Raw genomic sequence first — 13795 nt, 5'->3', positions numbered from 1 at the left:
GAACCCAGGAGACAGAGCTTGCAGTGAGCCAAGATCGCGCCACCGCACTCCAGCTTGGGCGACAGAGCAAGACTCCGTCTCAAAAAAAAAAAAAAAAAAAAAAAAAATTCAGTGGAAACAGGCGCGGTAGCTCACACCTGTAATCCCAGCACTTTGGGAGGCCAAGGCAGGCCAATCTCTTGAGGCCAGGAGTTCGAGACCAGCCTGGCCAACATGGCGAAACCCTGTCTCTGCTAAAAATACAAAAAATTAGCTGGGCATGGTGGCATGCACCATGTAGTCCCAGCTACTCAGAAGGCTTAGGTGGATCGATCATCTGAGCCCAGGAAAGCTGAGGCTGCAGTGAGCTGTGATCATGCCCCTGCACTCCAGCCTGGTGGGTAACAGAGTGAGACCCTGTCTCAAAATAAAAGAAGATCAGTTGGTTTGGGGGCTGATAAATAGATTTTGCCTAACTTTTAAACAAAATAACTTTAGAAGTTTGCTCTTTGTTCCAGCTAATTCAAATGTGGAAGCAGTGGCATTGTTCAGAATGTACTTTTTATATTCTGTGAGGTCAAATTACTCTTCCAGAATAATCCTGAATAGCCTAAATTTGAACACTTACTACACAAAAGGCAGTAGTTGTGAGGATATGAAGGTGAAATATGAAATGTCTGTAAGTGTTTGTTTTTGAGACAGGGTCTCTGTCACCCAGGTTAGAGTGCAGTGGTGCCATCTCAGCTCACTGCAGCCTTGACCTCCTGGGCTCAAGTGATCCACCCACCTTACCCTCCTGAGTAGCTGCTACTACAGGAGGCACACACCACCACACCTGGCTTTTTTTTTTTTTTTTTTTTCCTGTAGAGATGGGGTTCACCATGTTGCCTAGGCTGGTCTTGAACTCCTGGGCTCAAGTGATCCACCCACCTGGGTCTCCCAAAGTGCTGGGATTAACAGGTGTGAGCCACCTCACCCAGCCTATGAGGTTTTAATAGCATAAGTTATAGCATCCTTAATGTGTTGAATAAGGCAAATTTGAAAAGACTGATGCTATGGAAAATATAACTTTAAGCATGAGTACAATACAAAGCTCATTACTAAATGTTCATACCAATTTTTATATTTATCACTGGCCCCAGGCTTCCCAAGTATTTAGGGTCAACATCTTTACCTTTGCTACCCAAAGTGTAGGTCTTAAAATGGCAGCATTTGCCTGGCACAGTGGCTCACGCCTGTAATCCCAGCACTTTGGGAGGCTGAGACAGGTGGATAACTTGAGGTCAGGAGTTCTAGACTACCCTGGCCAACATGGTGAAACCCCATCTCTACTAAAAATACAAAATTAGCTGGGCATTGTGGCGAACGCCTGTAATCCCAGCTACTTGGGAGGCTGAGGCAGGAGAATTGCTTCAACCTGGGAGGCAGAGGTTGTAGTGAGCTGAGATCGTGCCACTGCACTCCAGCCTGGGTGAAAGAGTGAGACTGTCTCACAAAAAATAAAAAATAAAAAAAAAATAAGGCCAGGTGTGGTGGCTCACGCCTGTAATCCCAGCACTTAGGGAGGCCGAGGAGGACGGATCACCTGAGGTCAGGAGTTTGAAACCAGCCTGACCAACATGGAGAAACCCTATCTCTACTAAAAATGCTAAATTACCTGGGTCTGGTGGCACATGCCTGTAATCCCAGCTACTCGGGAGGCTGAGGCATGAAAATCACTTGAACCCGGGAGACGGAGGTTGTGGTGAGCCAAGATCACGCCGTTGCCCTCCAGCCTGGGCAACAAGAGTGAAACTCCGTCTCAAAAAAAAAAAAAACGGCCAGGCTCAGTGGCTCACGCCTGTAATCCCAGCACTTTGAGAGGCCAAGGCAGGAGGATTCCCTGAGCTCAGGAGCTCAAGACCAGCCTAGGCAGTGTAGCAAAACCCAGTCTTTACAAAAGTAAAAATTTTTTTAATTTGAAAAAATTAGTCAGTAGGGGGTGGGTGGTGGCAGGTGCCTGTAGGCCCAGCTACCCAGGAGACTGAGGAGGCAGGGTCACTTGAGCCCAGGAGTTTGAAGCTGCAGTGAGCTATGATCACACCACTGTACTCCAGCCTGGGTGACAGAGCAAGACCTTGTCTCTAAATAAAAAAGAAAAGGGAGGGAGAAGATTAGGATTTTGCTTTGGGACTGGTGAAAGGAGGGCAGAACTCTCAGAGATTGTTTCCTGAGGCCTGCCCCTGAGGCTTAACACACCTAAAAGACTGTAACAAGGGCTAGAGGAGTTATAAGCCAGGAACTGTGCAGAAACATGTATATATGTATGTTTTATATATGATAATATATGTATATTTTAACACCCCACATATTAAAAAATCCAGATTTCCTTTGCCCCTGAAAGATCAGGAAGACTTGGCCACGCTGGACCTTCATTCTGCCCAGCAGCAGTTGCCTTGGGCTGAACTGTTGCTGCCACCTCCTGGCCAGCTTCACTTCTTTCCTGCACTAGTGTCTGATTTGGATCCTGATCTAGACTGGTATGGAGCACCCTCTAATACATGTGCACAAGAGATTATATAAGGTGTCATGGATGCACAACAAAGGTGGTGACACTATTCCCTACAATCTGCAACCTTCCACCTGGAATGTACTGTCCATGTGGGCATCCAAGGCGACCTTTTAAGTCCTACAGGATAGGGAAGATTTTTCATGTGACACCTGTGAGGGAATGTGCATGTCCTTCCTCAGCCTTCAGCTTTCTGGAGTAGACAAGGGATTACTAAACCACCGTTTCATGTCAGTATGTGGCCTTATTTATTAAATCAGCAAAACAACACAAAACATGTCATTAGACACTAAGCTTAAAAATGACATTTCAGGCCAGGCATGGTGCTCACACCTGTAACCCAGCACTTTGGGAGGATGAGGTGGGCGGATCCCCTGAGCCTAGGAGTTGGAGACCAGCCTGACCAACATGGTGAAACCTCGTCTCTACTAAAAATACAAAAATTAGCTGGGAATGGTGACGTGTGCCTGTAATCCCAGCTACTTGGAATGTTGAGGCAGGAGAATCGCTTGAACCCGGGAGGCAGAGGTTGCAGGGAGCCGTAATCATGCCACTGCTCTCCAGCCTGGGCAACAGAGTGAGACTCCGTCTCCAAAAAAAAAAAAAAAAATGACATTTAAAAAAAATGACATTTCTTTTGAGCAGTGTTCCTTTGTATTTTAATAATCCTGTATTTAATATAGATTAAGTAAATATTCAAGTTATAATGGATGTCACATAAAATTTCCTTTAAAGATAGGTAAGAAGATAAAATAGACAGTTAAAAGGAAATAAGGGAGTCAAAATACTAGAAAAAAAATCAAACACAAAAGGCAGCAGTAATGGAGAAAACATAAGTGAAAGATGCCAGACACAAAGGACCACATGTTTATGATTCCACTTATAGAAAATATCCAAAATAGACAAATCCACAGAAATAGGATCCAGGGGATGGGAGGAGGGAATTATTACTTAATGGGGGCTTCCCTCTGTGGTGATGAAAAATGCTTTGGAACTGTAGTGGTAACAGTACCACAACACTGTAAATGTACTAAAAGCTATGGAATTGTATACTTTAAAATGGTGAATTTTGGAAGGGGGGGGCAGGAAAATAAAATGGTGAATTTTATGTTATGTGAATTTTACCACAATAAAAAATAAACAAAAAGAAAAAGTTGCTTTACACAAAAGCATGAAGTAAAAATTACATGTGGTATGGTAAAATAGCACAAATCATAAAAGCAATCTAAGAATGCCTAAAATGGAGGGAATATTGCTTTAGCCAGATTACCTGAGAACACAGTCCTCAGGTGGAGAAAGGTGTATCTGCCCTGCCCAACCAGCAGCAGGCAGGCAGGGGCCTCGCAGCCCAGCGCAGGTGCTGTTTAGAAAGGGGCATCCACATGGATAAAAGGCCCAGATTAAATGGGGCAGGATGATATTTTGAGATATCTGACTTTGTTCTTTCTGCTCTGGAATTTCATTCCCTGGCCCTGCCCCCTGCCTGCGGCAGCCAAGTTCATTGCCAGGAGAGGGAAGTGACAGAGCAGAAATCAGGAACAAAGGACTGTGGAAGAAAAAAAAATTACAGGTAAGTCATCTAAAAAGCAATAAAGTAACAGTAATATGAATAATGATTGTGTATATATATTTTCAAAACAACATCCTGATAAATCTCATTCTGATTCTGAAATTTAGGTGAGAGACTGGAATGTAGGCAGAACTAGGAACAAGGACAAACAGACAGACCACCTTATCGCTGCAAAAAGGCTACTACCTAGAAGTGTTCAAGCCCAAGTTTTTCAAGCATAATGTTAACTAACCAAGGGCAGAGATACCCAAATGGATCCATCCCATCTACAATTAAACTAAGGACAGAATCACTTGAGCTCCTTCCAAAGAATGTTAAGTAAACAGATTTTATTCAATCTTTCCTAGAGTTTATAATGCACATTTGTTATTTAATATGGTAGTTATATTACAGTTTTACCTTACGAGCGATAGAACATTTGGTGAATAAGATTAACAAACCGGAAATGATGATACCCTCGAAGACACTCTCTGGAAGCACACCAGTCCCACTGACTCATGTTACAAATTTAAGTTGGCATCCAGCTGATTTGTAGAATGTGTTATCCTGATGTTTCTGCAATTATACCACCTGAAGAGGGTCCCTGTCAGTCTCTGATAGGATAATATTTATCTTATTCTCCAAGTGAGAATCCAGCATATCTCGAAGGTCAGAAAGAAAGCCTCGTTCAGTGTTGCTGTGTTCACAGAGGATGACATTTATTCCTTGGGAAGCAGCATCCAAAATATCATGATGGGACATCTCACCTACCAAAAAGGGAAGAGCAAATTCTTAAATGCTAGATATGGAATCTGTGGAATGAGGAAACACAAAAGCAGAAATACCAAGTTTGTAGTCTATATGAAGTGAATGTAATAGAGCAGAACTGTTTTACATATAAATCTAGAAAGTAGTGTACGTTTTCTTTTATGTCCTCCAACTTAAAAAGAGAAAAGTCTGGGCACGGTGGCTCACGCCTGTAATCCCAGCACTTTGGGAGGCCTAGGCAGGCAGATCACCTGAGCTAAGGAGTGCTAGACTAGCCTGGCCAACATGGTGAAACTTCGTCTCTACTAAAAACACAAAAATTAGCTGGGCGTGGTGGCGCGTGCCTGTAATCCCAGCTACTCAGGAGGCTGAGACAGGTGAATCGCTTCAGTCCAGGGCCTGGAGGTTGCAGTGAGTCGAGATTGCACCACTGCACTTCAGCCTGGGTGACAGAGTAAGACTATCTTGAAAATATAAAAATAAAATCCATCCCACTGAGAATTCCAACTTCTTTTTCCTTAGCAGACCCCAAGGCAATTATCCAATCCAACATATCTGGCCAGAACCAGATCTGTAAACACCCATTCAAAGTGTTTCCACGGTAAAATGAATGATCACTGCCAAGTAAAATGAGGCCTTCAGAAAATTTGCCTCTTATGTAAGTAATAAATACCTCTGGAGGAAATTATATGTATACTGCCCAGCAGACTTATGCTTTGTAAGCACCAGTATTTCTGTCGTCAACTTAGTCTAATATATAAGGATGAAATGAATTTAAGATTACTTCCAGGTTAAAAACAAAGTATTTTTCTTTGACTTAAGCAAAATCCCTAGAAACTCTGGAGGGAATCTCATCTGTTGTGAAAAGATTTGGGGAAAATTCATATTCTGAATTTTAAATTTATTTATATTGTTAATTATTTTTTTAGATGGAGTTTTGCTCTGTCACCCAGGCTGGAGTACAGTAGCACGATCTCGGCTCACTGCAACCTCTGCCTCCTGGGTTCAAGTGATTCTCCTGCCTCAGCCTCTCGAGTAGCTGGAATGACAGGCACCCACCACCATGCCTGGCTAATTTTTGTATTTTTAGTAGAGATGGGGTTTCACCACGTTGGCCAGGCTGGTCTCGAACTGCTGGGCTCAAGTGATCTGCCAGCCTCAGCCTCCCAAAGTGCTGGGATTACAGGCGTGAGCCACCATGTCCAGACTAATATTCTGAATTTTTTAAAATGCAGTTTGTGAACTGATGACTTCTAATTTAAGAGCAAAACTGCACTGTGTACAATTAGGTTTGTTCTTTAAAAAGTACAATTTTGAACTGTATTTAGAGACAGAAGGGCATATAAATTTAAGAAAAAAGGGTTCTTGGAAAAAAATGAGTTCTCTTTTAATTTTCCCATAAGAAAACACCTATAAGTAAAAAAATGAGTTTTCTTAATTCCAGAATTTTTCAGTTCCCCACAATCTTCTCCTAATAAGTGTCATCTCATTATAAGGAATAGTTTTTATTCAAGCACCTTTTAAAACACCTTAATATATAATAGTAGAAGTAAAAAGCAAGAAAAAGACACTAAGATGGCCCAGTTGGAAGCCTTGTTTTAGGAAAGGTAAGTCTGGCTGCCTGTACTGTGACAAATTCATTGGCTGGAGAAGGCATGAAAGGGGGGAAATCAGTGAAGACCCTGCAATAATAGCTGAAGCCAACGGAAAGAAAAGCTTGGCCCAGGATGGCAGCTTGGGAAAGAATAAGCAAATGGAGAATGAAAAGACAAATGAGAGAACTTAATTTGCAAGAAGCAGGCTCCCCATCTGCTGGTCTTATGGGGTATTACCCTTAACAACCTAATAAAATGAGAACACGGCCTCAGGCTCACAGGAAGCGTGATGAAGTTCAGCAGAAGTCCTTTAGGTGGGGCTTCACATCTCTGAAGTTATACTCAAAAGTGATGCCTCACAGACCAGAGACAGCTAATGCTAGCCGGATAATATATTTTCTATTTCTCCCCACAGCCAGATAGGAAGGACATTTTAACATTTTGGAACTGCTTGAATTTATCTTATGCACGTATCATTATACTTTATCATTGTTTTAAAAAACTAGTTTTTAAAAAAGTATAAGGAAACAGATACCCCAAATTGAGAGAGACGCACAAAACAAAGAGCCTATACTCTTTAAAAATGTCAATGCTATGCAGACAAAGCTGAGAAACTATTCCAGACTGAAGGAGACTAACAACAACTAAATGCAATGTGAGATCATTGGCTGGATATGGATCAGAAAAAGAAATGCTATAAGCTTTTATCAATTGGGAAAATGTGAATATGGACTGTATATCAAGTAAGTGTTTTAACAATATTAAATTCCCATGTTTGATAATTGTTCCATGGACTTAGAATGTCTTTGTTCTTAGACTATACACTGAAGTATTGGAGGTAAAGAAATTGTCATGTCTGCAATTGATTACAAAATGGTCCTAGGGGAAATACATCAATATATATATAGAACATATTTTAACTTGTATATATTATGTATCTATACATGCAAACACGAGTTTGTATAGACACATATATAATATGCACATAGGGAATGTACAAATATGGCAGAATATAACCATTAGTAACCAAGGTGAAGAGCATATAGGAGTTCAGTGTACTATTCTTGCAACTTTTACATAGGTCTGAAATTCCTAAGTAAAATGCTAAAATGAATTTTAAAATAGCCAGACACAGTACTGTAAGATATTCATATTGAAATTTCACTTTAATCTGGTAGAAATTTAAGGGCTTACAAAAATCTTTTATCTTCAGAAAATATAAAATAAGTAATAGTCACATACATGTTTTGTTTTTTTAAATCAATTTATTGGTTTAGAGCAATTCCATCAGGCTTGCTCAGATGCTGCTCCTCGGTACTTCAGGATGTGACAATGCTTTGAGTGCAGCAGCCTTTGTAAGAGAGTGTGCTATATAACAAAGTGTGGGTGTGGGAGGCAAGAGAAGCATGGAAGTAGCCAAAGGAATGGCCAGAGGGCTAAGAGCCTAGAGCCTGGTCCTCGAAGTGGGAAAAGTAATTCTTTAACTCATTCTCTCCTAACCCTAAGAAGGAGGAGGTAAACAAAGTGGCAACCCCTTAAAATGCCTCCAAATCTTTTGGAGGTGTAAGGGGCCATGTTTGGCCATATTCCTGAGTAGTAACTACATAAAGTAATTCTTTCAATAAAAATTAGCCAGGACCTATTAGGTAGTATCCTAAATGAGAGAGTATAAGGCCCAGCAGCCAGACAATTACTATCCAACAGAAGTGCACATTGGAGGTCAAGGACAAAGTGATAGGGGCCCACAAGAGGCAGGAGCAGGACAGTGTCAGAGAAGGCTTCTCAGAGGGGGTGTTCACTTATCACTAGGAGTACAAGGAAAAGGCATTCTAGCCAGAGAAAACAGCATAAGCAAAGGGTACAGGAAAGGGGATGCAATGTTCAGGCTCCACCAGACAGATGAAGGAAATCACTGAAGTCTTTTTAATCAAGACCATCAAATTTGCACTTTGAAAAGTTAATTTCAGGAGAGTATATGGAAGATACCATTAGACGGTTGATGCTGTACTTCAAGTAGGAGATGGTGCCTGGATAGAGATAAGGGGGAAGATTCTAGAAAGATTTGGGAGCTTGAATTGATAGGAATTGATGATTGGCTTTAGGCTGAGTAAAAGGAACCATTTCCTAGCTAAGGTGACAGGGTAGAAAGTATCCCACTGATGTGAAATCTGAGAGGTTTGGGACAGTTTAGGAAGAATGTAGGTAAAATAAATGCTGACCATTAACTTTTGAGATAATGTAATAAACTGTTCAATGATTTCATCCCTCCACAAAGAATGCAGTAAGTCCCCAGTTCTGTTGTAGTTTCTGTTTAGTTCAGGTTCAGAAAACATTAATTAGGTATCATCTATGTGCCAGGTACTGTCCTAAAATTTGCCATTTTTGATTTTGCAAAAAATAAACCAAGAGAGATCCAAAGTCTGTCCTACCTGTGAGGTAAAGGTCAGCCTCGACACCCTGCAGAACGCTGCTCCCAGAACCAGCACACAGGGCCACGACTTTGACTTGAGACTCTTCAAAACAAAGGAAACAAGAGACCAATACTTTACAATTCCCTTTCATTTTACTATTATAATTTGTACCAAGAATCCTAAACATAATACAGATTTCACTCCTGGTCTCATCACCAGTATATGAATTGTTCTTACTGCATTTAAAAAAAACATGTTTTAATATAAGCAAACAGGTCATTCTTTGATATTGCATAGCTAACCCAAGGCACGGTTATTATTCCTTTGTTGTGTTTTTTTTTTCCAACAACATTTGTGAATTGCGCAAAATATGGAACAATGCACAAATTTGCATGTAATCTTTGCATAGGGGCCATGCTAATCTATATCATCCAATTTTTAGTATATGTGCCGCTGAAGGGGGCACCGTTATTCCTTTGGACATGGCTGCACAAACTCACAAACCACTGAATAGTACTAATGGTGCAGCTCTAGGCTGTACTGCAACAGTGCTAGGTAAAATAATCTCACCTGGGTCTTCAGACAACAGTGAGAGGTAGGCAAGTACTATCTCTATTCTCAGGTGAGGAAGCTAAGGAACTAAAAGGACTATAAGAAAGAGGAATGCTACAAATGGATTTGGCACTATGTTTAAATATACTATTTACTCTCAAAAAGCATCCTCTGAAAAGTGAAATAACAGCAACTTTCGAGCCAAAATCCAAGTATTTAGCACTTGGGTTTCTAAAATGAACACTTCTTTAGTGGTCACTCCAGTTCAGCAGCAGGGTATCTCAAAGAGGGGGCTTTGGAGTTATTTTGGAAGTCAAATCCCACCTCTGCTATCCATTTTCTTTGGACACTAACTCCCTTGGGTTGTTTGATCTAACTGGACTTTTAGATAAGTTACTGATATGGTTTGGCTCTGTGTCCCCATCCAAATCTCACCTTGAATATAATCCCCATAATTCCCACGGGTCAAGGGCGGGACCAGGTGGAGGTAATTGGATCATGGGGGCAGTTCCCCCATGCTGTTCTTGTGATAATGCGTGAGTCTCACGAGATCTGATGGTTTCATAAGCGTCTGGCATTTCTCTTGCTTGCACTCATTCTCTCTCCTGCCACCCTGAGAAGAGGTGCCTTCCAACATGATTGTAAGTTTCCTGTGGCCTCCCCAGCCATGCAGAACTGTGAGTCAATTAAACCTCTTTTCTTTATAAATTACCTAGTCTCAGGTATTTCTTCATAGCAGCGTGAGAACGAACTAATAAAGCTACTTATCTCTCTGAACCACAATTGTTCACCTGTAAAATGGGAGAAATAGTACCAACCACAAAGCTAACAACAGCTAGCACTTTATACTTAATGTGAGCCAATCACTGTGCCATGTCACATGGATTATACTACCACCTTCTGAGTTAGGTTTTATTATTAATGCAGTTTTTACAGATGAGGCTACTGTGACACAGAGGGCATAAACTTGTCAAAGACATGCAGCAAACAGGACAGACAAATCTGAAGCCAGGTTGTCTAAGCTCAGAATCCACACCTATAACCGCTGTGCCCCACTGCTTTTGCCAGCAGGAGCTCATGTACTTAGGACAGACAATCAGTACAGTGCTAGGCTCACTGAAGGTGTTGAACAAATGTCTGTTCACTCTTTTTGTTCTCAAAAGTACCAGGAAAGGCCAGAAGAAAAAACTACGACTTAGAAACTACAATGGATCAGATCACTCAGTAGCACCTCACTAGAAAATATTACCAGTCTTATAAGTGCAAAGTTTATGTTGTAATTGTAGCAATCATGATTCCAGCTCTCTTCCTGACACATGATAAGACTGCACTTTATGCCTCCCTTGCTTGTATTGGGCAACATGACTAATTCTGGAAAATGAGTTGAGCAGAAATTAACATGTTTCCTGGAATTTTAAACTGATGGTTTAAGACCCTGCAAAACTCCCTCCCTCTGCAACAGCAACCAGTCTACAATGGTCAGACTTCCTACAATGACCAACTTGAACACATAGCATGACAGAGAAATAAATCTCATTGATTAAGTCAATGAGATGTATTCCACATCAGAACCTGGCCCACCCTAATCAATAATGTAAACCAATTATCTCCTATGAGCTGCTAACACACTCTCTATCACATATTAATACAACCAAGAGTTTCAATCTTTGTCCAATGTTAACAGTAGGCATACTGGATAAATGAAGGAGCTATATTTACCTAAGGTTCTCCCCACCCCAAGGGCTAAGCGAATATGAGATAGTTTTAGGTGTCTTTTTATTCGATCAATCATGGTTGCCAGGGAGACAGATTCATCCAGTGTGCATAACCGTCCCATTCCAGTATGTAGAAGCAAAGGCTGAGGAGAAACAGAAGTTAGAAACGGTGTCCATTGTTAGTCCTAAAACAACAAATGCTAAAATAATCAACATGCACACTGTGAGGTTACTATAGCAAGCTCCAGGCTAAATGTGGGGATACAAACCTGACAAAATCATTCTTCTAGGAGTTCACAGTTTTCTAGGAAGGCAGATGTTTAAATCAATAATCAGGCCAGGCGCGATGGCTCATGCCTATAATCCTAGCACTTTGGGAGGCTGCGGTAGGTGGATTGTTTGAGCTCGGGAGTTTGAGACCAGCCTGGGCAACATAGTGAGACCTCATCTCCACAAAAAAATCCAAAAATTAGCCAGGCAGTGGTGTGCGCCTGCAGTCCCAGCTACTTGGGAGGCTGAATGGGAGGTGGGCTTGAGCTACCCAGGAGGCAGAGGTTGTGGTGAGCTGAGATTGTACCACTGCACTCTAGCCTGGGGACAGAGCCAGACCCTGTCTCAAATAAACAAAATAATAAAACTGTTTAAATACAAGGTAGGTGTTACAGTTGCAGCAGCACAAGGAATGACAAACTAAATGAGCTGTGACTTGGGAGGCTTGGGGAGTACTTGGAGGAAGGACTTAGGTCTTAGAGAAAACCCTAAAAGAGTTAAAAAGGGGGAAATAAAGAGTTTAAAAAGGGGTGATGTCAAGTGCAGTGTGGCAGGACAGAGGTACGATGAGATGGAGAAAGGCATTCTAAACAGAGAGAACATGGACAAAGGTGCCAAAGACTTGAGAGAACACACTATGGGGGCAGATCCAAAAGAAGACAGTATGGCTACTGTGCAGAGCACATGCTGTGGAAGGAGAGGAGCCTGGAGGCCCGGGCTGTAGCAGATCATTAAGGGCTTCCGACACTATGCTAAAGAGCCTGGACTGCCTCCTAGGTGCTCAGTGAGACTACTCTCATCGCAGAAAATGAGAGTTTCAATTACTGTGGTGGCAGAGCCAATACAGAGGAGAAACACTGTGTAGATATGAGGCCAGACTCAGCAGGGCCTGGAGTCAAGGAGGAATGTGAAAACTTGGAAACTAAAGTAGATAATGATACTGAAATATGAAATATGGAAAAAAAAAAAAGCGGGGGTGGCAAACGGATAAAGTATTTGGATATACTGAATTTGAAATACTTGTGGGCTCTGTAAGTGCAAAACATCCAGAAAGTAGATGAAAATATGGGTTCTTGTCATTTTTTCCCTTAAGAAAGCATTCTAAGCCAAAAAGTAAAGATAGGAATCATCATACAAATGGCTATCAAGTTAAAGAAGTGAATGACATGGTCCAGGCAGAGCATGTAAAATAAGGAGACAGCAAACCTGTAACCAAATCTGTAACCCTGAAGACGTACCAATATTTTCCTGTTCCTGGAATGTCTCCCTTTCTCAATTACTTCCTAGAGAATATTATGCTCTCATTGCCATTTTGTACTTTAGATAACAGTGAATGGCCTGTTGATCTAATAATTTACAAATGAATTTGCTGAAGAAAAATGCAAAGTAATGATACTCATCAAATTGTACACATCAAATATGTACAATTCTTAGTATATCAATTATACCTCAATAAGGTATACCTCAATATACCTAAGTATATCAATTATACCTCAATTATACTGTTAGAAAATGTGTGCACAGTATTTTAAGATCAAATACAAAATATTCTTATTACCTTCTCCAGTGACAGAATTTCCGTCTTCCGATAAAGTTGTTTGTTCTGGGAAAGAAAATCTACCACCTGCATCAAAGCCTTCTGAGTACAATTCAGATTAATCCGTGTTTGTTCCTCATTACCAGTCCTGGGGGGAAAAATCACTCCATTTAGGACAAATATAGCCAAAATGTATTTTAGATAATCCACAGTTTACAAACCTACTATAATAGATTAGATTTATGTGGAACCAAGGATTTAACCAACAGAACCCATTTAATCTGAAACTAATCCATTTTCTAGAATAGCATTTCTCTAACTCTACTGGGCATCAGAATCACCTGGAGGATTATTAAAACACAGAGTGCTGGGCCCCACCCCTGGAGTTTCTGATTCATTATATCTAGGTGGGGGTCTGAGAGGTTACCTTTCTAACAAGTTCCAGGTGATGCTGATGTTGCTGGTCCAAGGACCTCACTTTGAAACCACTGTTCAAGAACTGTTCTCAATCCCGATTGTGCATCAGAAATTTCTTGGCCGGGTGCAGTGGCTCACATCTGTAATCTCAGCATTCTGGGAGGCCAAGGTGGGCGGATCACTTGAGCCCAGGAGTTCAACACCAGCCTGGGCAACATAGCAGGACCCTATCTTATTATTATTTTTTTAATTATTAAAAAATTAAAGTTAAAAAAAAAAAAAGAAGGCCAGGCACAGTGGCTCACACCTGTAATCCCAGCATTTTGGGAGGCCAAGGTAGGTGGATTACCTGAGATCAGGAGTTCAAGACCAGCCTGGCCAACATGATGAAACCCCATCTCCACCAAAAATACAAAAAAAATTAGCCGGGCGCGGTGGGGCGGGGGGGGGGGGG

General features: G+C 41.3%; 1 protein-coding gene, 1 long non-coding RNA gene and 1 other non-coding gene across 9 annotated transcripts in view; 1 reads left to right on the top strand and 2 right to left on the bottom strand.

Moving 5' to 3' along the window:
* The first annotated feature begins 1301 nt into the window (after nt 1–1301).
* Nucleotides 1302–4439, top strand: LOC129531937 (uncharacterized). Its single transcript, XR_008677428.1, has 2 exons — nt 1302–4097; nt 4205–4439. It is a non-coding gene; the product is annotated as an uncharacterized lncRNA (long non-coding RNA).
* NIF3L1 (NGG1 interacting factor 3 like 1) overlaps nt 4405–13795 on the bottom strand; it is a 16180-nt gene continuing 6789 nt past the window's right edge. For 6 of the 7 annotated variants that reach the window (XM_004033017.4, XM_019021804.4, XM_055379383.2 and 3 more), the window contains 4 exons: nt 12946–13072; nt 11122–11260; nt 8869–8952; nt 4405–4843 (listed from right to left, as the gene is read on the bottom strand). In XM_004033017.4, coding sequence (XP_004033065.2) covers nt 4659–4843; nt 8869–8952; nt 11122–11260; nt 12946–13072 — 535 coding nt within the window. In that variant the 3' untranslated portion in view covers nt 4405–4658. The remainder of the gene's footprint in view (nt 4844–8868; nt 8953–11121; nt 11261–12945; nt 13073–13795) is intronic. The other variant, XM_019021807.3, reaches the window with a different exon arrangement.
* On the bottom strand, nt 9215–9316 carry LOC115933832 (U6 spliceosomal RNA). The gene has a single exon (XR_004069682.1). It is a non-coding gene; the product is annotated as a U6 spliceosomal RNA (small nuclear RNA).

The sequence above is a fragment of the Gorilla gorilla genome, chromosome 11, assembly GCF_029281585.2.
Source record: "Gorilla gorilla gorilla isolate KB3781 chromosome 11, NHGRI_mGorGor1-v2.1_pri, whole genome shotgun sequence".
Taxonomy (NCBI): domain Eukaryota; kingdom Metazoa; phylum Chordata; class Mammalia; order Primates; family Hominidae; genus Gorilla; species Gorilla gorilla.
The sequence above is the reverse complement of the archived record's forward strand: the minus strand, read 5'-3'. Positions and strand labels throughout refer to the sequence as shown.